At 41.2% G+C, this 21358-nt stretch overlaps 2 protein-coding genes across 2 annotated transcripts; one reads left to right on the forward strand and one right to left on the reverse strand.

The window, feature by feature from the left end:
- Positions 1 to 5048: 5048 nt before the first annotated feature.
- Positions 5049 to 17072, reverse strand: LOC117535324 (the record flags this gene model as incomplete). The annotated part of the gene is given in 4 exon segments (XM_034199767.1): positions 5049 to 6329; positions 8419 to 8468; positions 13708 to 13818; positions 16713 to 17072. Coding segments are annotated over 4 exon segments (653 nt in total), but the record flags the coding sequence as incomplete, so codon positions are not given.
- Positions 9347 to 12033, forward strand: LOC117535323. The gene is made up of 2 exons (XM_034199766.1): positions 9347 to 9823; positions 11175 to 12033. The coding sequence occupies exons 1-2, from the start codon at positions 9509 to 9511 to the stop codon at positions 11679 to 11681; spliced, it is 822 nt and encodes a 273-aa protein (XP_034055657.1). The 5' UTR covers positions 9347 to 9508; the 3' UTR covers positions 11682 to 12033.
- Positions 17073 to 21358: the final 4286 nt, after the last annotated feature.

The following is a 21358-nucleotide window of genomic DNA, read 5'->3' on the forward strand; positions in this document are numbered from 1 at the left end:
CTATTAACTTTAACTAAAATCCTTATACTTTACTTTAATAGATAACCTATTTCTAAACAAAACATCATCACAATGGGTAGTTTTATTTTGTCTTCCAAGTATCATGAAAATATGCAATATGCATATCCACAATGGATCAGAAGAACTGGACTAGTATACTCCAAATCAGTTGATTTAGTTTCATTCCTTTCAATTTAATTGTATCTGGAGTTTATTATTTCGTAAGTGTTAATCCATGACTCACATTCTTCAAAAATAGCTGTTTCAAAAGGATATTAACTATATTTAATTGTTTTATCTAAGTTTGGAGTTTTGTTTCTGTTCTATTAATCAGAAGAGGTTGAAATAAAGAAGAAGGAGAAGAAGACACCTGTGAATGGTGAGTCAGCACAGCCCCTGCTGAGTCATGCAGAGTGTACAGATGTGGATGTTTGGGTGTTTGTTGAGCAGATGTTCTGTGTGTTCTCTCAGCCCTGCTGATGGTTGCCGTGGCGGGGATGGGGTTAATGATCCTCCTCATGGCCGGGGTCTGTGTTCTACTGACCGGCATGAGGTGCAGGAGGAGGAGGAAACACAGATGTGCAGGTATCTGATTGGCAGAGAGCCCCACGTGTCATTGTGTCTACAATAGTCTCTGCAGCTGAAACACACCCCCACAGCGACACGCTTCCACCATGCTTCCCTGTAGGGATGGTGCTGTGCCTGGTTCTCTAGGCTGTGGTCAACAGTGTGGGGCTGTAATCAGATTACATGTGTCTGTAACACAGTCATGTAAGGTGTTACTGTTGATAATAGCAGTAAATACATTACAGTTACTACGCACAAAATAACGAGAGGACAGAAAAATAAATCAAACTTCCCTTTTCGCGAGTCGATGAAGAGAATATTTTGCATTTGTTCGGTCCAGATTGGTTGATTCCAAGAAAAATGTTAGTGAATGAAGTATATAATTAAGGATGGTCAAGTATAACCGGAGCTAAAGAAGATCATGAAGGAAGCATTGAAGCTCCTTTCATAACATATACAGAATTCAGACAGTTCTTACAGTATCATGGCTGACATTTAGGTACTTCCAGGTGATTTCACTGTTAGAAACCTTCCTAACCTTGGCTTCATATGACCAAAGTTCTTTGTTTCTTACGGTCTTTTTTTCAAAACCTACAATGCAGCAACATTTATTAGTTGGCTGCCCCTGATCGTGCGAAACACAATCCTGTCTGTGAGATCTGCCGGCAGCTCCTTCCATGTCACGGCTTTACTTTAGTTCTGAGACCTTTTATAATAAGATGTGTGCCTTTCCTAATCCAATCAGTTCAATTTACCACAGGGGGTCTCTGATCAAGGTGATGCCACAGTCCAACAACAATTGATTGATAGGAGACACCTGTGTAGAGGAAACTTCTGTGTAGCAATGCAGTGGGAGTCACCGACTGAGGAAAGAGACACGGGAAGAGCAGGAGCTTTGATGTCAAACACTGATGGTTTATTTGGAGCTTCGGCCGGAGAATTCACATCACAAGTCCAAGAGCCAGAGGTTCTGACTTCACGGTAGAGTTGCCACGTCAATTCTAGAGCGCCTCTCTCTCGTTAGTCCATTTAACTGGTTCCACAGAGAGTAATCAACATGTTTGAGAAGATAGCCTAAACAGTTGGGAACACTGAGTCACTTGCTTCTGACACTTATGGCCTCGAAGATTTCACACCTTGGAGTCCACAAACACAGAGAAGGAAGTGTCCCAGTGTACCCACAACAATAAACCATCTGTGACCTAGGGTTGCCCGGTCATAGAATGGGAACAACAACATTATGGCTGAAGCAGCCTATCTCCTTAAAGGAGATAACAGACTAGGAGTCTAGGACAATTATTTCCCTAACACCCTGAAATTTGAAAAAGATGAAGAACTCTGATCACTTCACACTCTTTTGAAAATTGTTTATCTCACTGTTTAAATTAGATAGAGGGAGCAAGAAACCTCCATCATCAATACAAAACGTAACATTTCAGTTGGGTGCATTAAATGTTGAAGTGAACCCTAACTCTATAATCAGCATGTTTCTTTATTCTTTTCATAACATTTGAGAAGCGTACTCATTGTATACAAAATCAAACTGCCGCCATCTTTATGTCCATCTTCATCTCTTGTCTCTGTTTGCAGCCCAGAGTCAGGAAGACACAGAGCTGCAGCCGTGGAATACGTCCAACGCACAGACTGGTACCACACCTTTTCTACTGTTTCATTCATTAGTCAGGTGTGTTCTCCCCTCACTATACACGCCTGTATCATTTCAGAGTGTGAGGACTCTGAGAGCCCGTCTCCGCAGGAGGAGGCGATCCATTACGCCTCTCTGGGCCGACCGAACTGGAGAGGGGGACCCAGCAGGACTCCAGCAGACCAGAACCAGGACCACGTCATCTACTCTGCTGTCGTCACCAGACCAGCTGCTAAACAGAAAGCTTCTCTGCTGCTCCGTGCACTCTGACATATCCAGTCTAATGAAAGGTTAAAGGGGCCCTATTGGGCCCTTTCCTGTAGTGTGTTCTATAGGTTTGTGTGCATTCAAATCCTTGTCACATCCTGGTCCTGGCTGATCGCCTCACTCCCTCACCTGTGTATTTTCTCTCCCTGTTAATCACCTGCCTGGTCTCAATGAGCCTCAGCTGTCCCTAATGATCACTCCTCACCTGTATATTTAGTCTGTGCCGTTTCCTTGGTCAGTACCAGTTCGTCTTGTCTGTATAGCAGAAAGTGCTCCATGTTTCTCTTCTGACGTAAGCTATTGTTCTAGTTGCTTAGCATTTGTACCAACCTAGTTGGTTGTTTTTTTGTTGCTTCTCTAGTAGTTTTCCGCCAACTTAGCTGGTTGTTTTTCGTTACTTCAAGTCAGTACATTTTTTGATCATTGCCTGTTTTATTTTTACCTTTTGGATTAAACGCTTGACTAAAGACCTTTTTGCCTGGTTGTGCTCTTGAGTCCTATTTTTTGCTCGTGCCCGTACTTGTGCTTGATAATCCTCTGCAAAGGCTCAAATCCCTGTGTTCCCTCAGAGGGAGTTTCTCTCCCAAAACTTGTGAATAAAGTGCTGTAGAGTCTTCAAACCAGGAAATGAGTTGGTGCACATTTGATGTCGCCATCTTGAGTTTTTTGAATGGGTTTTCTGTAAGATGCCTGAAATAGTGCGACTTCCCTGTGTCTCTATACATCTTTGTATTCTTGTATGTTGTCTTTTTACTGCTTATAGAAAGATTGTTAATCTATTATTTATTGTATGGCATCTTTTTGAGCAGCCAAACCAAATGTCCTTCCAGCTCAGTGTAGAGAGTGAAAATGAAAGTAGAACCAGGCAAGCTGTTTGTTTCAAAGCAGCAGACGGTAGCTCTGCCTTTCACTTTGTTAACCTTTCTTTAAAACATGTACAGAAGAGAACAGGACTGTATTTGAAACCTAATAGTTCCTTTCTGTCTCCCCCCCCCCCCCAAATGTCAACCCTCAGGACTTCTTCCACCCTCAGTACGACTACGACCAACATTAAAGTGAAACCTTGCTACACTATTGATTTATTTATTTACAATTTGGAATGTATTTATGTATCTTTAAATGTAGAATCATGGTGATATTATTAGTTTATTGATGGATTAAGATGAATAATGTGATGAGTATATAGGCCTACTATTTATATAGTCATCACTTTGAATGTTATTATCTTTTTTTAGCACAATGTCAAATTAAGCTTGAATAAACTGAACACAAGTGAGTGAGGGGGGAAGTGAGGGAGGTAACACGCACACACACACACTTACACACGCGCACACACACACGCACACTTACATACGCACAAGAACAATGTAGGTTTCATTATCTACTCATGTATACTGCAGGTGTGGAGATCAGATGGAAGTAAGGAATGAGGGATGGAGTCAAGGCCGAATTCTCCAGCTGAACCAGGGCCGTTGCTGGGATCTAGCAACATCAGGAGCTTAGCCCAGCTCCACAATTGTACTTTCGAAAATATATATACTGTATATCAATAGAGTATCCAAAGAATACACATATTTAAAAATATTAAATGTAAAAATGAATTGAAACTATCTGTAATAGACCAATTTACCAGCCAAACAGAAACACATGGACAAAGGATATAAAAAGGTGTGAAAAAGAAGAAAATAAACTATGCTAGGAAAGCAAGAAGATGTTTTCTATCATAAGGTTGTATTATATTTCGAGAGCATTACACTTTTAAAATAGGACATAAGCCCATATCTTATCCACAAAAAAATAAGACGCCCAGTTTGCCCATATGGTAGATCCGGCCCAGGATGGAGTGAGGTAGTGAAAATGAGAAAAGGATAAGGAAAGAGAGAGAGAAATGGTGTATGAGTGAGGGAGAAAGTGACTAAGGGAGAGGGGGAGATAGAGTGAGGGAGGATGCATCAATTACTGTGATTAGCATGTAGCATATGCTACAGCATAGCATCGTTTGGTCTGTCTGCCGATAAGTTTGTGTAACCAGTGTTAAAAAGTGTAACTACAAAATAAAAATAAATAACATGTGCCTTCTATTATACTGGGTATCCCTTTGTAAATAGGTCACAACTAGAAAGTTCACCTGACAAACACAATATTGAGTTTTTTGCACCAAATCAAAGTCAAATGAAATGAAAAAAGTGTTTATTTATACACCTGGTTCCTCCTTGATCTTAAGATAGGAGGAGACAGCTAATAATGAGGTATTAGTGCTTGAGGATTGCATAAAATGTTTTGAATCTTATGTTCTTATTTATGACAATATTGTATATAACAATCCTTTTTTTTAATTCAATTTGTAATTCAATATGACAGGAGCATTACATCAGAGTGTATCAGTCCACTGTGGATGCTCGTATCACTCCATATACAATGTTTTTTTGTGTTCAATCTTATGTTCATGTATCAAGCGGTAACAGTGTAAAAGTAACATTTTAACATTATTCTCGTGTGTATTTGCGTATGTAAATGATTATAAAGATGCTAAAGAAATGTGTTAGAAAACTAAAAGCAAAGCAGACCATTATTTATACACATGCACACAGTCTATTGCATTTTATTTGGGGAAAAAGATGCAGGAAATAGCTTAAAGGGGACCTATCATGCAAAAAAAAAAAAAGTATTTTTATATGTGTCCCCGGTGTGAAAGGAGACTCAAAAAGTTTCAGAAAATACAACCCTCTCACTTTTCCTCCTTACCCACATAAATGACGTCATTGGCATAATGTGGGCTGGCTTTACATTGAACTCCTGGCACACGGCGCAACATATCTTCAGTCGTCTAGCCGAAGCGCCCAGTAGCATCTGCTCTTGGCCTGCTCTTACGAACAAGATGTCTAAGGTAGTCAAACTGTGTACTTCAGTGTCAGATTCAGGATCATACTCATAATACGCTTGAACAGCTGCAATTGTCTGGGAGTACATGTTTATTCTTCTCCTCTCGTATTCACCGTAAGCATGGTATGGGCATAGATTTGTCTCAGAAATATGGTTAGACACATCGAACTGTTCTAATGGAGGTAAACACAGTGAAGGCGCTGCGTAAAAGGCACAGCTCTCTGCGCATAGCAGATACTGTGAGAGTCACGGATAAGAATTCATAGATCAAAGCAGACTGGTTCACAGACTCTCCTGTTTTGCGAATCCGGTGCTTAAACAAATAGCTCATCACCTCGGGCCGAAATATCCCTAATTTTTTTCCCACATAAACATAACAGTCTGCAATGAAACGGTTGTTTCCTGTGCGCTCCACTTCCTACTTGGTGCACCGGTAAATTTGTCGTGCGAACGAGAAAGTATCTTGTGTGAACGAGAAAGTATGTCGTGCGCACGAATTAATAAAGTGTGGCCTCGTTTTATTTAAATTGAGGCCACGAATTACATCTCGTGCACACAAATGACATCTTGTGCACACAAATTACATCTCGTGCACACGAATTACATCTTGTGCGCACAAATTAATAAAATGTGGCCTCGTTTTATTTTATTTTTTTCTCTATGAATCCTTCAGGGCTCCGTGGTTTTCTGAAATAACATATCATTCAAAAGAACAATCCTATTGGCTTCAAGTTGTAGGAACCAGGACGAAGCTAGCTCCCAGGATATTTACACAAATTTAGTATTTTCCCCAAGGCTCTATACTGAAACAAAAGCCGTTCCATCTGCAGTCAAGTTATCTGTTCAGGTTTTTGCGACTAAACACCGCTGAGTATATGACGTTCTCCTCCGCCAATCCTGATCCTCCTTGGCCAGTAGGGCGGGGCTTGTCTGCATGCTTCAGACTGGAATAGTGCATAGACACTTCCTGCAGAGACAGAAAACAAATGAAGCTCCACTCTGTAACACCACGTTGAATTATCCTACTTTGAAACGTTTATTCATGTCAGATCAATAGTATCACTAAATGTGCGGAAGCCCTGAGAGGGATGTGAGATTTTCAATTTTCAAAGTCTGATCTAAATAGTTTACCTTATTTTGTTCATGATCTAAGAATAGGTGAAACGAAGCTTTGCAAGGATAATAATTTCAATTATCTACATTTTGTTTTCATCTGTGAAAAAGGAATCTGGGTTTAGACCAAGCGGCAAACTCTGGGGAAGAGCCGGGACGCCAATACGGAAGTGCCACACACTGCAGTTCATCTAGTGGCCAGTAGGAGCAGGCTGCAGAAGGGAGCAATTTCCATAGACCCCCATGTTAAAATGCCCAACTTTACAGCAGAAATAAACATGTTTACATCGTGGTTCAAAAAACCATATTCTCTGTATAGTTAGATTCCCCCTTCATGACTACTGTGTGGGGGGTGAATTTGTTCTCAACTCATCTGTTTAATTAATATTAAGCCTTAAATCTTTTGCATAAATTAGGGCGTGGTCACTTTGATGGACATGTACATGCCTCACTGTCAGCTAACAGCAACTTGTCCACTCTGCTAGGCTACAACCATAGAGGCTACAACGTTAGTTAGTTGTAGTTACTGTACTTGACCCTTTAGCCGTGTTCGTGGTGATTGTGCCTTTTAGGGAATATTTTTAAAAATACCAGACAATTAAAATGTCGTGCTGTGCGCTTGAATGTACTAACAGAACTTCGAAGAAGTCTAAAATTATAATATTATACCTGTTAACCCCGTTCGCAGGTGTTTGTGTGCTTGGTAGCTTAGCTTGCAACTTATTAGCCAGCTAAGGACGTAACCCTTTATACATACATATACATTTTAGTTTATGATTCAGCCTTGGGTAAGACTTTTATAGTCTATGGCTATGACGCCCATAATGCTAAACGGGAGCAAATGTTAATAGGGGACCCAATTATCCCAGTGGTGGCCGCCGGAGCTAATGGAGCCGCAGGGGGCTAGCTCCAGCCGGCGTCCCGGAGCTAGCCCACTGCGGCTCCGTTAGGTCCGGGCGGTGGAGTCCGTCTTTTCTCAACGTGTGAATGACAAGCATTAAGAATAACAAAATATAGCTAATTCTCTTGCAGATTGTCTCATTTGATTATGAATGTAACGTTTATATAGGGGAACTACACTGTTAGCAGTAACTTGGTATGCATGTATTTCATGTTAGCTTAGCTTCTTAGCCTGAGCTAGCTCTGTTTACTTCCAGTTCAGAGGCAGCAGGTCCCGCCTCTTTGCCCTTATTTGGAGCAGGCGGGATTAGACTCTGACGTCACAGTCGAGCCGTTAGTGGCCGACTCCGCCTACTAAGGGCTTCACGGCAACTCTGCAGAATCCTATGGGTGACGTCACGGACACTACGTCCATTTATATATACAGCCTATGGTTTAGATTTAATGGACAAATTAAAACACAGTGTACTCTACCCTCTTTCGGCCAAAATGGGTATTACAACAACAAACACTCTTAAAAATCATTTTGACAATGTTTCCCTGCCTATTTCACAGAAGACATTGGTTTGTAAAGTAACTTGGAAATACCTTTTTAAATCTTATGCTACTTGCCTCTCAGGGCTTCCATAGAATTGGTATCAAGTGGCTACAGCAAATAGGTGTCCGATACATACTGTTTTTAATCAATATTGAAGCAGATACCGTTAGAAGAATCTGGCGATGATGGTGGACTGGCAGGAATGGGACATCACTAATATGTATATATAATGCAGATTTTTCTTTTTTTTATATCAATTTGAAAATCGACTTTATTTTGCAAAATGCATGAATTGGATTTACATAATGTGTATTTATTTTTGCCTATCAATGTAGATATTTGTATATGTATTTTATTTTAGGGACAACATATCAGCACTGGGAGCAGTCAGACAGTAGCTGAAACCTCTGTGTGGATCCATATGCAGCATCATTTAGCAGAAATATTTACCAAATAAAAGGGGAAAAGAGGTAGAAGAGGACTGTTGACGTGTCACCATACTGACCTCTGTGACCTTTTGACTCGTTGGACAACAGCAGCGAACAGCCGGTTTACCTGAACACAAGGAGAGGGGGAGGGTTCAACAACACCTACCAAACTGATTTGCCAAACAAATCTTCTGTTTTAATCAAGTTTAAATAGGACTGAGTTTAACATATTTTCAATGACTCTGAAACTTGTTTTTTTAAGACAGCTTTTACATTTGTTTCAACATGTTGTGGATTGTTCCAGTATTTCTTCAAATTGTTGTACTGTTATGTATGTATGTCTTGTACCTTTTTAATGCTATTTTTTAAAAGGTTTGCCATGTCCATTTTGTTGTCTTTTGGTCAATTGTATTTTTCCATTTGGTCCTTTTATTTTAGTTGTCTCATACCTTTTATAGTTGTTTTGGTTTTTTAAATGTGTCTATTACCTCTATTTATCTTGTTTTCTTTTTATATTTTACTGCTATGAAATACTTTTTTCTATAATCATGCTTTTCTACCTTTTCTTACAGTTTTTTTTTTTCTATTCTATATGTCTGTGTCTTATGCCTTTGGCTTTTTGTATATATTTTTGTACTTTTCTTCCCGTCATGTTAGTGTTCCTTGTATCTTTTTTAGATTATAATTTTGTTTTAAATCTCCTATTCTATATATTGTTCTTGAACCATTTTTATTGTATTTTTCAACATGTTTTTCTTTTATTCAATATCTTTGTTTTTTGTATAGTATTTTATTAAATTCTATATTTATGTCTCTGATCTTTGTAATACTTGAGATGTTTTAATTCTCTTACTAATTTGTTGCACTAATAAAGCCCATTCCTTGTTTGTGGAAACTTCTCTAACCAGGATTATAATTGAGAAGTCCTAATGGTGCGTTCACACACGCACCATAAAATAGAGGTGAATGATCCGGTGTACTGTGAGCCCAGCAGCTTCCAGTCAGTGAGTCATAGAGAGGGAAAACGAAAGTGAAAGCAGGGCCAGCTGTTGTTGTCAAAGCAGCAGACGGTAGCTCCGCCGTTTACTTTTCTACATTATCTCCTAAACAGAGAAGAGAAAAATACTGTATTTGGTACTGTTCCCACGGGCAGCGGTCCTCACCCCCATGGCGGACTCTCTGGTCCTGGAGGCCCTGTCGGCTCTCTCCGGCTGCTCCGTGGAGCGCGGGGCCTCGACGCTCACTCCGCAGGACTTCGTCAACATCGTGGCCCTCAAGGAGTATTACAAGCAGGAAGGCTTTAAAACCCTGGAGTACCCCAGTTTGGGGTCTCTATCCCTGCAGGACCTGGACGGGGAGGACCTGTACAGCTCCCCCCCTGCGCTGACGGAAGGGCCCCAGGAGAGCCACAGGACCAAGCTGAAGATCAACCCCGAGGACTTCTTCCACCCGCAGTACGACTACGACTTCTCCAACATCAAGGTGAAACTCTCCTTTAATTAATCTCTTCCTTCATTTTAAACTAATATGTAGAATACCGGTGATATTATTAAATGACGGATTAAGTATCCATATACTATATAAACTGAAAAGCCCCCTGAGAAAAATATAAAATGTATGATATTAGGCTATAAATAAACTTTGATTGATTTATTTATTGACTGACCTGATATAGTATTTATAGAGAGGCGAAGTCCCGCCCTTCTACTTCCGACCCATGGGACCTTATTTCGGAAAAATTATGTATTTAGTCAATGGAGAGAGAAAGATTATCTTTCGATCCCGTTTGAATTGTGCCATGAATTAAACATATGATGTTTGTCAATCTTAAAAAATAATTTCCATGTAAAAAAAGTCACAGTTTGTCGTAAAACTGTTGAAATATAAAACTATGAAAAATACGCAACTAGAAAGACTACAAATCCCAGAGTAAGTAAGTAAGTAAGTAAATTACACGTTACACTCGTGTTACTCACCGAAAACTTCTAAAGCCGGTCCTGCATGCTGGCTCTTACGGAATCGACTAACTCCCCTTGTGTATGCACAGCTCTCAACATGCCCAGACTTGTAGTGATTTTCACCTCTTATAATACTTTTCACCTCATTCTGAAAGAAAGAAGTGAAATGTGCTAACGTGACGGCCGTCTTGGTGTTGGTGACGTGTGTTGTTCTGCGAGACCAGAGTTGTTGTTCATTCAGCGTTTCACACAACAAAAAGTGTTACTTCACAGTTTTACGACACATTATTATTTTTGTTGACTTGCAAAATTATCTTTTAAATTGACAAACATCATGTGTGTAATTCGTGGCACAATTCAAACGGGATCGAAAGATAATCTTTCTCTCTTCATTGACTTCAATACATGATTTTTCCGAAATAAGGTCCCATGGAGGTCCACCGGAAGGGGAGGGACTTCACCACTCAATAAAGTCATGACTGAATGTGTTTGTCTTTTGCTTGCGCAATATAGCTTTACTGTAGTGAGGAAGGGAGGAAGGGAACACACACACACACACCCACAGGAGAATTTATGGTTAATTATCACGCTCCAGGAGTAAGACACTTTCACATGTACTCTGCAGGGGCCAGGGAGCGAATGAAAGTAAAGGGTGAGGGACCAGGGTTCGAGTAAGTAAGTAAGGGAGGAAAGTGAGGTAATAAGCAAGGGAGGGAGAAGGTGAGTCAGTAAGGGGGGGGGAGTGAGTATAGGTGAGATAGTGAGGGAGGAAGTTAGCAAGGGAGGGAAGGAAAGACAGAGAGAGAGAGGAAGTGATGCAGGAAATGTTGCGATTAGCATGTAGCATAATAGCATGTTCCTCTGCCCCCCTACAGGACGGTAACAAGGCGTTCCTGCGTGGCGGGGAGCCGTACATCCGGCCCTGCGGGTGGAAGCGCTTCGCCCTGCGGGTCACCAAGAAGTACGATGACGATGTCTGGCTGGGGGTGGGGACAGACTCCTGGCCCGTCTCCTACCACGCAAAGAACATGGACGGGTCCCTCGGCGTCATCCTGTCCCACGGCGGAAACCCCGAGGACACGCCACAGTTTCTAGATGCCGCCGCAGCCAGTCTGGTCACCGGGGAGACAAGGGGTCAAGGGGTGTACTCCACCCCAGATATCAAGATGGCAGAGAAGTACTGCCGGAGGTTCAAGTCCAAAGTGGACGGGAAGACGTACAAAGTGGTTCTTCAGAACCGCATCAACCCGGAGAAGAGAAAGGAGTGCCAGAGGGAGAACACCTGGCTGGTCTACGTCCCCAAAGACTGCAGCGATGTGGAGAAGAGGGCCATGGTGCAGGAGTCCATCCGCCCGTACGGGCTGCTGCTGAGGCAGGCCTGACCCAGCTTAAACGCACTTCTTTATAGTTACCCAGGGAATTCATTTAACCTCGAGTGTTCTTAAATACAAACTGACAACCTCACAAAGATGATTCTCTCACCCTCTGAAATCAGGTTAATGTTCCTGTGTGTTTGTTGTCTGTAGGAAGAGCCAACAAACCAGTACAGCCTTTATTCTTAGGTTTTCTTTTTTTCTTTTCTCAAATGGCAACCTTACTTCACTCAGGGACTTCCTGTGGACCTATGCTACATTAAACTGCCTTATTTGGTAGCCTTATAATTTGAACCTTATGTAACACAACAGTGTTGCAATTGATCTGTGTAATTACAAGAAAATAAAATGTTAATGAACATCTGGCGGTGGTTTACTTTGTAAACATTTAGCATACAGTAAATATAAAGAAGTAGTTTTATTCATGGTGTCATCTAGTGGTGAACTATATGTTTTTCTTTACTGTAGGGGACATTAGTTCTGCCTAATGAGAACACTTTTGACAAAGTAGTGAAATTCAATTAATGTAATTAATTTAAAGAAGAACATTTTAATAGATTGTTTTCTTCTTCTTTGCACAAAATGATTTGACCATTTAACTGAATTCATTATCTATGCCTGGTCAATTTATGAGGTTTTTTTATAGCATCGTTACTTTTATTTCAGTTATTGTCTCATTAGTGTAGCCTTCATTTTCCAGTTTTGTTGTCCATATATCCGATAAGACTACAAATCCATTAATGGGGGGCACACTCAGATGTTTTGCGCTTGAATCAGTTTTCCCAGTTCTTGTATGTCTGAATAGTTCTGTGTAAATATATTATGTGCAGATACGTGTGTAGGAGGTGCTTACATATTTTATATCGTAGTATTTAACAAGGTGATATGTGTTCTCTTCAGGGATGATAATACATTGCCAATTTCAGAACCACATGTATTACATTATAGGATTATAACTTTGGAGGGATGTGTAAGCATCACTTTATTTATTATAATTAATTATGTCGTATAAATAGTTAGATTCTGTAAAGTAACTAGTAAAAAAGCGCTGTTCTTATACATTTTGTTTAGTAAAAACTACATGATAAAGAAAGGATAATGTTCGCACAGCGCTCTTAAATTACAATAATGGCCAACTTTCTCACTTATTACAGAGCTACTTACTGAAACAATCCATAATTTGACGTGAAATATTGATTTAAAATGTATTTTATCATTTTAGCTTTAAGAAATAGTCTGGTCTCTGTGTTCTCGAGTCCAAACTGCATCCATAGCAACAGTCTGTTATCCTTACCAGCGTCTGCTAAAAATAAATAACAGACCGTAGAGTGTCTTAATGGACCGATCAGAATGAAGTTCTCAACAAAACCTTAAAGTACAAGTACCTAAATCTCGTGCTCAAACAGTTGTTTTGAGTACTTTCCACCACTAGGGGAGACACTTTCCACACATTGCCCTTCCGTCAATCACAAAGATGGAGGACACACACACACACACACACACACACACACACACACACACACACACACACACACACACACACACACACACACACACACACACACACACACACACACACACACACACACACACACACACACACACACACACACACACACACACACACACACACACACACACACACACACACACACACACACACACACACACACACACACACACACACACACACACACACACACACACACACACACACACACACACACACACACACACACACACACACACACACACACACACACACACACACACAACACACACACACACACACACACACACACACACACACACACACACCACACACACACACACACACACACACCACACACACACACACACACACACACACACACACACACACACACACACACACACACACACACACACACACACACACACACACACACACACACACACACACACACACACACACACACACACACACACACACACACACACACACACACACACACACACACACACACACACCACACACACACACACACACACACACCTGTGCACCAGCAAAGTCCAGCGATGAGGATGCAGCCGAGGATTAGTCCAGCAGGAAGAACCCACATCCACACACTCCAACATGGCTGCCCTGCTGACAGCCCGTCCACTCCTGGAAACACAAAGTACAGGACGAGTTCACTGACTGCTGGATTATCCTTTAGAACAAGGTTCAAGGTTCATGGCTTTTATTGGAATAACTCCCATTATTCAATGTTTCTGAAATATTATTGATCGGATAAGTGTGAAAAGACTCCAAGGTAACTATGGAGCAATCAACAAAGGATTGCTTCTTGCATTGTTGTGGTACTGGTGGTTATTTCCATGTGCGAAACAGGGATGTTTAAAAGCTGAATCTCTTTTTGAGGGACACTTGACAGTTTTAAAACTAAATGCACATTTGGCAAACTGCTTTTTTAATGCACCCTACATTAAACAATTAGAAAATGCATTCTGATGATTGGAAGTTATGACTGATGAATGAAAACTATAACGATATATTTTTTGAAAATGTAAAGGGGAACATGACCCTTTGTAGTTATTTAAAGACAATTATCAATCACCTTCATAAATAATTTGGTGTAATGATAGATTAGATGACATTAAATATACCTGCAGAAGGACAAGAGAAATAATTCATTTTCTCCGGCTGCTTGGGTCTAAAGAGTAGTCAAATATTTATTTTGTTTCTAATACCTGTGATTTTGAGTTTTCTACAGTGTTGCAATTCTACATGGTACAAGTCCACCGCTTTAAAGTGAAAACTTCTCCACCAAAGGAAAATCTGCTCAAAGACTGTAGGTCTATCCTTTGAGAAACTCTATGAATCAACCGTCAGCCATGTCCTGAACAGCTAACAGGTTATTAATAAGATCAAATCGGAGATACACCCCCACGATTTCATACAGATTGGTGCACTCTTTCGTGCAGCAGATCCTCAAATTAAATACAGAGATTAATCCCAGATCAAATGTACCAATAGAAACAAATCGAATGATCAACCTGTGAAGAAAGGATAGAGGCTAGTAAAGAGATGAAGTCTTGCTCACTTTATAGAGCCAACATTAACTTCAAGCCAACCACTAACCAAGCAGAAATTAAATAAACATTTCCTGCAAACACACCACTGATGATGCTTGCCAATGCCACCAGATTAGAAGAAACATCACCACTGAAACTTCTGCTTTCTACAGAAATGTAATAATCACATGTATGTCAGGGTCTATTTATCCATCATTAGCGCTTGTGAACCAAACACTATGATTTTGTCATTATGGTTAACTTTACACCCTAACCTGATCATTTTTACGAATTGTTGCTTTGTTCAAACCTTCAGAACTTTCATTCAAATTCTTTTTCAGTTCTTTATGATTTGGTTACGTTGGCCGACAGGGGCAACAACGTTTCAACAGGCCAACAAACAAAACAAAAAATGTGCCAAAACACAATCTTCACCAACACATGCAGCATTTACTGAAAGGGCTGCATAAACAAAACGCTGCAAATAAAAAAAACTGCAAGAAAGTCAAAGCATGACAGAAACCAGGGGAGACTAAGAAGTGACGCACACAGATTGGACCGAAGCGCTTTTTGATGTTCAGGATTATAAAGCTGGACAACTGTCTCTGTTGCCAGAGTGAGTCTGTTTAATAACTTTAAGTGTTTGTCAGTATATTGAATGACTAGGTTAGCTACTTTAGATAGCTATCTTACAGCAGATCTGCAATTACACGATCACATTGTTAAAATAAGCAGACAAATACGTACATTTTGGTAAGTCTCCAGTGACAGTTGGCCAACTCTATAAACCCCGAATGTCACCAAGCATACTGGTCCCAGCTGTGTGCAGCGCTTTTAGTCCCCTGGTTTGCTTTGTGTTTTGAGCGTCTTACCATTTTTTTTTACCCTTACCCTTATATTATACGCCCCTCATGTGTTGTCAAGTTGGTGAATGTTTGTTCATTTGCATGTGTTTTGGCACATTTACCTTTTTATTTGCACCGTTTCTGAAGCTGCAGCGTGTTTTAGGAAGTGTTTGAGTCCGCTGTAGTCCATTTGCACCTCGGCCTCCGAACATTTTGTCTTGTTGAAGCAATATCCCTGATTTGTCACTTTATTCCGTTATTGTCTTAAAAAAAAATGTTGTTCGCAAAAACAACTATATATAACTATGCTTCTTTTTTAACCTTTGACTTCAGACATAAAACTATGCTACATCTGAAATCCACATTATTAAAGGGGAACTATCTTGCAAAATGCACTTTTTGATGTCTTTTATACATAAACATGTATCCCCGGTGTGTCCGGGAACTCACGCAGCGTCAGTAAATAAAACCCTCTCTCTTTTCCTCCGTACCCAAATCTCTAAAAACAGGGGAACAACGGAGCTGATCTGCGTCCGATATAACGTAATATCGGAAATGTAGGCTGACTTTACACCCACGGCCCTATCAGAAAGTTTCTATCAGAAACAATGCCCGACTGTTTTGGACATAATATGGTCGGTGTTTACATTAGCATCGCTAACACTCAGAGCTAACCTGTACTGGAGAGCATGTGTGTGAAGAAGCAGGAAGTAAAAAGGAACTCACCTTGTGGTATAACCGGCAAGAGAGAAAGCCTTTGAGCTCCAGACTGTTTCAGAGAGAATCCTTGATAATCCATGATATGGCGTTTCATCACGGCAGCATTTAGTTTAGACAGTAGCTGCCGGGTCGCGCATGAGCTCAGCCCCCTCCTTTTTTATTTGTTTTTATTTAATTTTTTTAAAGCTTTATACCCCAAATCAGCACTTTTGAAACAGGAAGTGAAATAGAGGGCTATGAGGCATGGCTAGAATGGGTGATCTGTTTGGTATTTTGAGCAAAACACTTCATAGACATGTTTTTTATATATTTGTAGGCTATATGTGAAATGTTCTGTGCTGCTGCTGTTGTGACCTCCCTTGTAAAACAATATTTAAAAATCTCGATGGGAATATTCAGGTTGAAAAAATAACATTCTTACCATCAACAACGAGATGCATCCCTCTGTTAACATGAGTAGCTCCGAAGCAGCGTCCAGAGAAGAAATAAAGCCCGGCGTCCTGCTCCTCTGCCTGGAGGATGTGCAGAGTCAGCGTGCCGCTCTCCATTTCCCCACTTGTGCCGAAGCGACTTACTGCCACATTGAAGTACACAGTAATTTCTTTCAGTTTCGATTCTGTGACCGTCAGCAGAGGCAGCAGCTGATTGGAGCGCACAACGTACCAGGTGAACTCCGCGCACGACGTCATGTTACAGGTCAGCGAGACGTTCTGTCCCGCCTGGACTACAAGGGCAGGGTGGAGAACAGGTCCGGCTGAAGATTGGTGATATCCTGCAACACCTGAGGAGAGGTGAGGAAGTCAGACTATGAGGCTGATGCTAACATGTTACTAAATATTGGAGCGAAAAATATAGAGATGCAGGAATGAGTCCCAAAACGCGGAAATTAGTTAGCATTGTAGCACTTTTGGGCTCTCTTAGCTCGTGTCAATGATTAATCTTTGGTTAGATACCCTGAATAAGGTGTGAAGTTTTACAAGCTTACAATATTTATTTTTTTGTGGAGTAGGGAGACCAGGGACAGTTGTAACACTGTGTGCAACTCGAAGTTGTAACACAGTGTGCAACTCGATTTTGACAGGATAACAACTGGTGACTTCTAGAATTGTGTGAGTAACATTCTGTTTTTAGACTTCTCTGTTTCAGTGTGTGTACTCTGTATCAATGCTCTGTAGTTGATCTGATTGAAATTGTGATTTTAAATCTCAAAACCGCTACAGTATCTGTCAGGCAGAAACTTGGGAACAAGTAATTTGACTGAAACCTTCAAACTGAACTAACTGACTGCTAGGGTTAACTTTGATTTAAACATTTGTAGAATACTAAGAGCTTTATTGAGTAGGTGTAACTGTATTAAGGGTTAAACTCATAACTTTATAACTTAGGGTTTAATGTAATTGTAAAACAATTGTGTCACTGAAAATACAATAACAACTCAGGAGGGAGCCATTCTCGATTTCCTTTTGAGGGCCACCAGCTGCAGAGAGTTAACTAATTAAAGGGGCGTGGCCCCACAGCTGTAAGAACTCAGCAATCAGGTGTCCATTTTAGGTAGCACTTTCCTGGAGCGTCAGCTTCAAACGAAGACGAAGACTGACAAAGAGAAAGGAGTCTTGCTGGAGTAAGACTGACAAAGAAATTAGAGTCCTGCGGGAGTCCTGCGGGAGTCACGAGGGAGGCAAAGAGGAGGCAAATCCTACTCTAAGTCGCTTTGGATAAAAGCGTCAGCTAAATGCAATGTAATGTAAATGTAATGATTGAGCCAAGTATCGCTGGTGTTTTATTTTATTTAGTTGTTTAGCCCCTCATGCTATAATCATGTGTATTTTCTCCATTCCTGTTTATGTGTCTTCTCGCAATTATCACTGGCCCCGTGTATCTCCTAATCGATATAACCGGCCTACTCTTGTCTATCCCACATGCTCTACTGAGATCCAACATCTAGTTACAGGCGGCCTGTGGAACTGCCAGTCAGCTGTTCCTAAGGCTGACTTCATCTCTGGCTACGCCTCCCTGCAGTCTCTGGATTTCCTTGCTATCACTGAGACCTGGATTACTCCATCCAACACATTCACCCCAGCAGCTCTCTCCACAGCATATTCCTCCTCCCATACACCCAGACCCACTGGCAGAGGAGGTGGCACTGGTCTCCTGCTCTCTCCAAAATGGAGCTTTTCCCTCTTCAAGCTACCTAACTTCACTCCTTCCACCTTTGAATTCCATGCCGTCACAGTAACCCATCCTATACAGTTAACCATTGTTGTTCTCTACCGTCCACCAGGCGCCTTGGGGGACTTCTTGGAGGAATTAGATAATCTCCTCTCACACATCCCTGAAACTGGCCCTCCCGCTGTACTTCTCGGAGACTTCAACCTCCAGACAGGGAAGATAGACGAACTAACATCTCTGTTAACCGCCTTTGCTTTCTCACTGTCTCCTTCCCCACCAACTTATAAAGCTGGCAATGTCCTTGATCTCATATTCTCAAGGAACTGCTCTACTTCTAACCTCTCTGTAAACCCGCTCCACACATCCGATCACTTCTTAATTTCATTCTCTCTACCCCTTTCCAAACATCACAAACTAATCTCTTCTCATCCTGCACCTGTCCGCCGTAACCTTCGCTCCCTCGCCCCCTCTACCTTTGCCTCGTCGGTGCTCTCAGCCCTCCCTTCCTCTGATTCGTTCCATCTCCTGCCTCCAAACTCTGCTGCAGAAACTCTCCTCTCTACTCTCTCATCCACTCTGGACTCTCTCTGTCCTCTCACATCTCGGCAGGCTCGTCAGTCCCCTCCTGCTCCCTGGCTAAATGATGCACTGCGTGCTAATAGAACCGTCCTTAGGGCAGCAGAGCGGAAACGGTGGAAATCCAAACACCGTGACGACCTCCTAACCTATCAGGCTCTCCTCTCCTCTTTCTCTGCTTCGATCTCTCAGGCAAAAAGCACTTTCTTTCAAGATAAGATCCAATCTTCCTATTCCAATCCCAAAAAACTATTTTCCATCTTCTCCATCCTCTTGGACCCTCCCAAAGACCCTTCCCCCTCCTCACTTCTGTCAAGCGACTTTGTTAACCACTTTGAAAAAAAGGTTGATGATATTCGCGCTTCTTTTTCTGACTCACCTTTACTCACCGCTGGGTCACCAGACCCTCCTTCCACCAACACACTTACCTCCTTTTCCCCTCTCTCTCCAAGTGAGGTTCTTACCCTCATTACCTCTGCCCGTCCTACCACCTGTCCTCTGGACCCTATCCCTTCAAACCTCCTTCAGACTATCGCTCCTGATATTCTACCGTTTCTCTCCCATTTCATCAACACTTCTCTAACTTCTGGTCACTTTCCAAACAGTCTCAAGGAGGCAAGAGTAAACCCTCTCCTAAAGAAACCCACTCTCAACCCGTCTGATGTTATAAACTACAGGCCTGTCTCTCTCCTCCCGTTCCTGTCTAAATCACTTGAACGCGCTGTCTTTAAACAACTCTCCTGTTATCTCCATCAGAACAACCATGGGCGTCGCCTGGGGTAGGCAACATCAAACAGGCAAAACATCCGGGGCTAAAGCCCCGGATGTTTTTTCTTTAGCCCCGGACAAATTCTCCCTCAATAATATAATACATTAACCGTACTTTACCTAGAGGACGGCAGGAATGTAATTTCCCGTGTTCAGTGAATGCAACAGAGGCAAGACACCACCAGACCAATCAGAGAGTTGCATGGAAATAAACTTGTTTTATTGGCTGACAGTGACAGGTACGTACCTCTCCTCTGTGACAGTGTTTAAACTTTCAGCCGCGGACGCGGAGTTTCTGAAGATGGACATTAGACATTTTTTTAATAAAAAAGACGGCAATTCTCAAATGGTGGCTCACACAACAACCCCAGAGCCACCACCTGAGCCAGGTGAACAAGGTATGTACATGTCAGTAAACTTACAAGTTATGTCAACATGTAAGCAAAGCATAAATTATAGCCACGTTGACGTTACTTTGAATCGCGCGGGTAAGCTAAACCGTTAGCAAGTAGCTATAGCTAGCCAGATATATTAAATAAACACTTTGTCATACAATCTAAATGTTGTGTTTTTTAGCGTTACCTGGTGAGTTCAAAGAAAGCTCTCTGGGAAATGTTGACTTACTGTCTGTGTTCGACATGAAGCTAGAAGCTTGAAGACAGTTGATCCTGAGTCCTGTCAGTTAAAGTGTTTCATAGTTAGCTTAGCTAAGCATCAACCTAGCACTGAAATATATGGATATTATGTGACAGTATTTCTGAGAAAAAGTCAGCTGAAATGGTGGCATGCCACTGCTTTACGTCGACAGCATGTTTGAACGTATTTGCAGCAGTAAATGTGGCTGTCTGGCCACTGACGTTGCCATAACAACACCTGCATTTAAATGTGCAACCTCTTTTGTGACAGATTTTTGCAAGAAATTATAATTCTTCTGATTGATATTTCCTATTGACAGCTAGTTTCTATGTGAACATTATGAGATGGACAGCCAGCTAACAAGCTTTTTATACAAATATTTCAGATCAAAGCTAATCCAGTGGGGCTCCTGAAAGGGAGCAAGGGACACTATGCTCCCAAATATTAAGCCTTGACCCCCATCTTAAAATTGATATGATCCAAAAATATCTGCATTGTCGGAGGCCTTTTTTCCTCATTATCATGTCAAATTGTACAGCTTTCCTTAGTGTTGAATGCAGAAAGATGACTATATTAGAGTATTAAGTGAAAATGACTATATTAAAGTTTTAAGTAAATATATTAAGTGAATTACTCAAACTGCATTTGTATAGGAATGATTCTGTCCTATTGGCAGATAACTACTCTAACAGTGATATCTACAAGAGATGTAAATGTAACTATTTTCAATTGGTTAGTATTACATTTTGTGACAGTGTGGTGACACTCATTTTAATGAAGACAAATTTGTGTATCTTGAAATTCGTTTATTTGACAGAGCTGGAAACTGATTGACTTACATACTTGTTTGTGTTTACCCACAGTCATCACAGATGAGCCAAACAGAGTAGATGATGAAGAAAGGAGAACAGGAGAAAG

This window comes from Gymnodraco acuticeps, unplaced genomic scaffold (assembly GCF_902827175.1).
Source record: "Gymnodraco acuticeps unplaced genomic scaffold, fGymAcu1.1, whole genome shotgun sequence".
In the NCBI taxonomy this organism is placed as follows: Eukaryota; Metazoa; Chordata; class Actinopteri; order Perciformes; family Bathydraconidae; genus Gymnodraco; species Gymnodraco acuticeps.

Excerpts from the sequence above, each read along its gene's own strand:
- LOC117535323 (XM_034199766.1), top strand. The coding sequence starts at position 9,509 with ATGGCGGACTCTCTGGTCCTGGAGGCCCTGTCGGCTCTCTCCGGCTGC. Across the intron at positions 9,824-11,174 it reads ACGACTTCTCCAACATCAAG|GACGGTAACAAGGCGTTCCT; the intron begins GTGAAACTCTCC and ends GCCCCCCTACAG.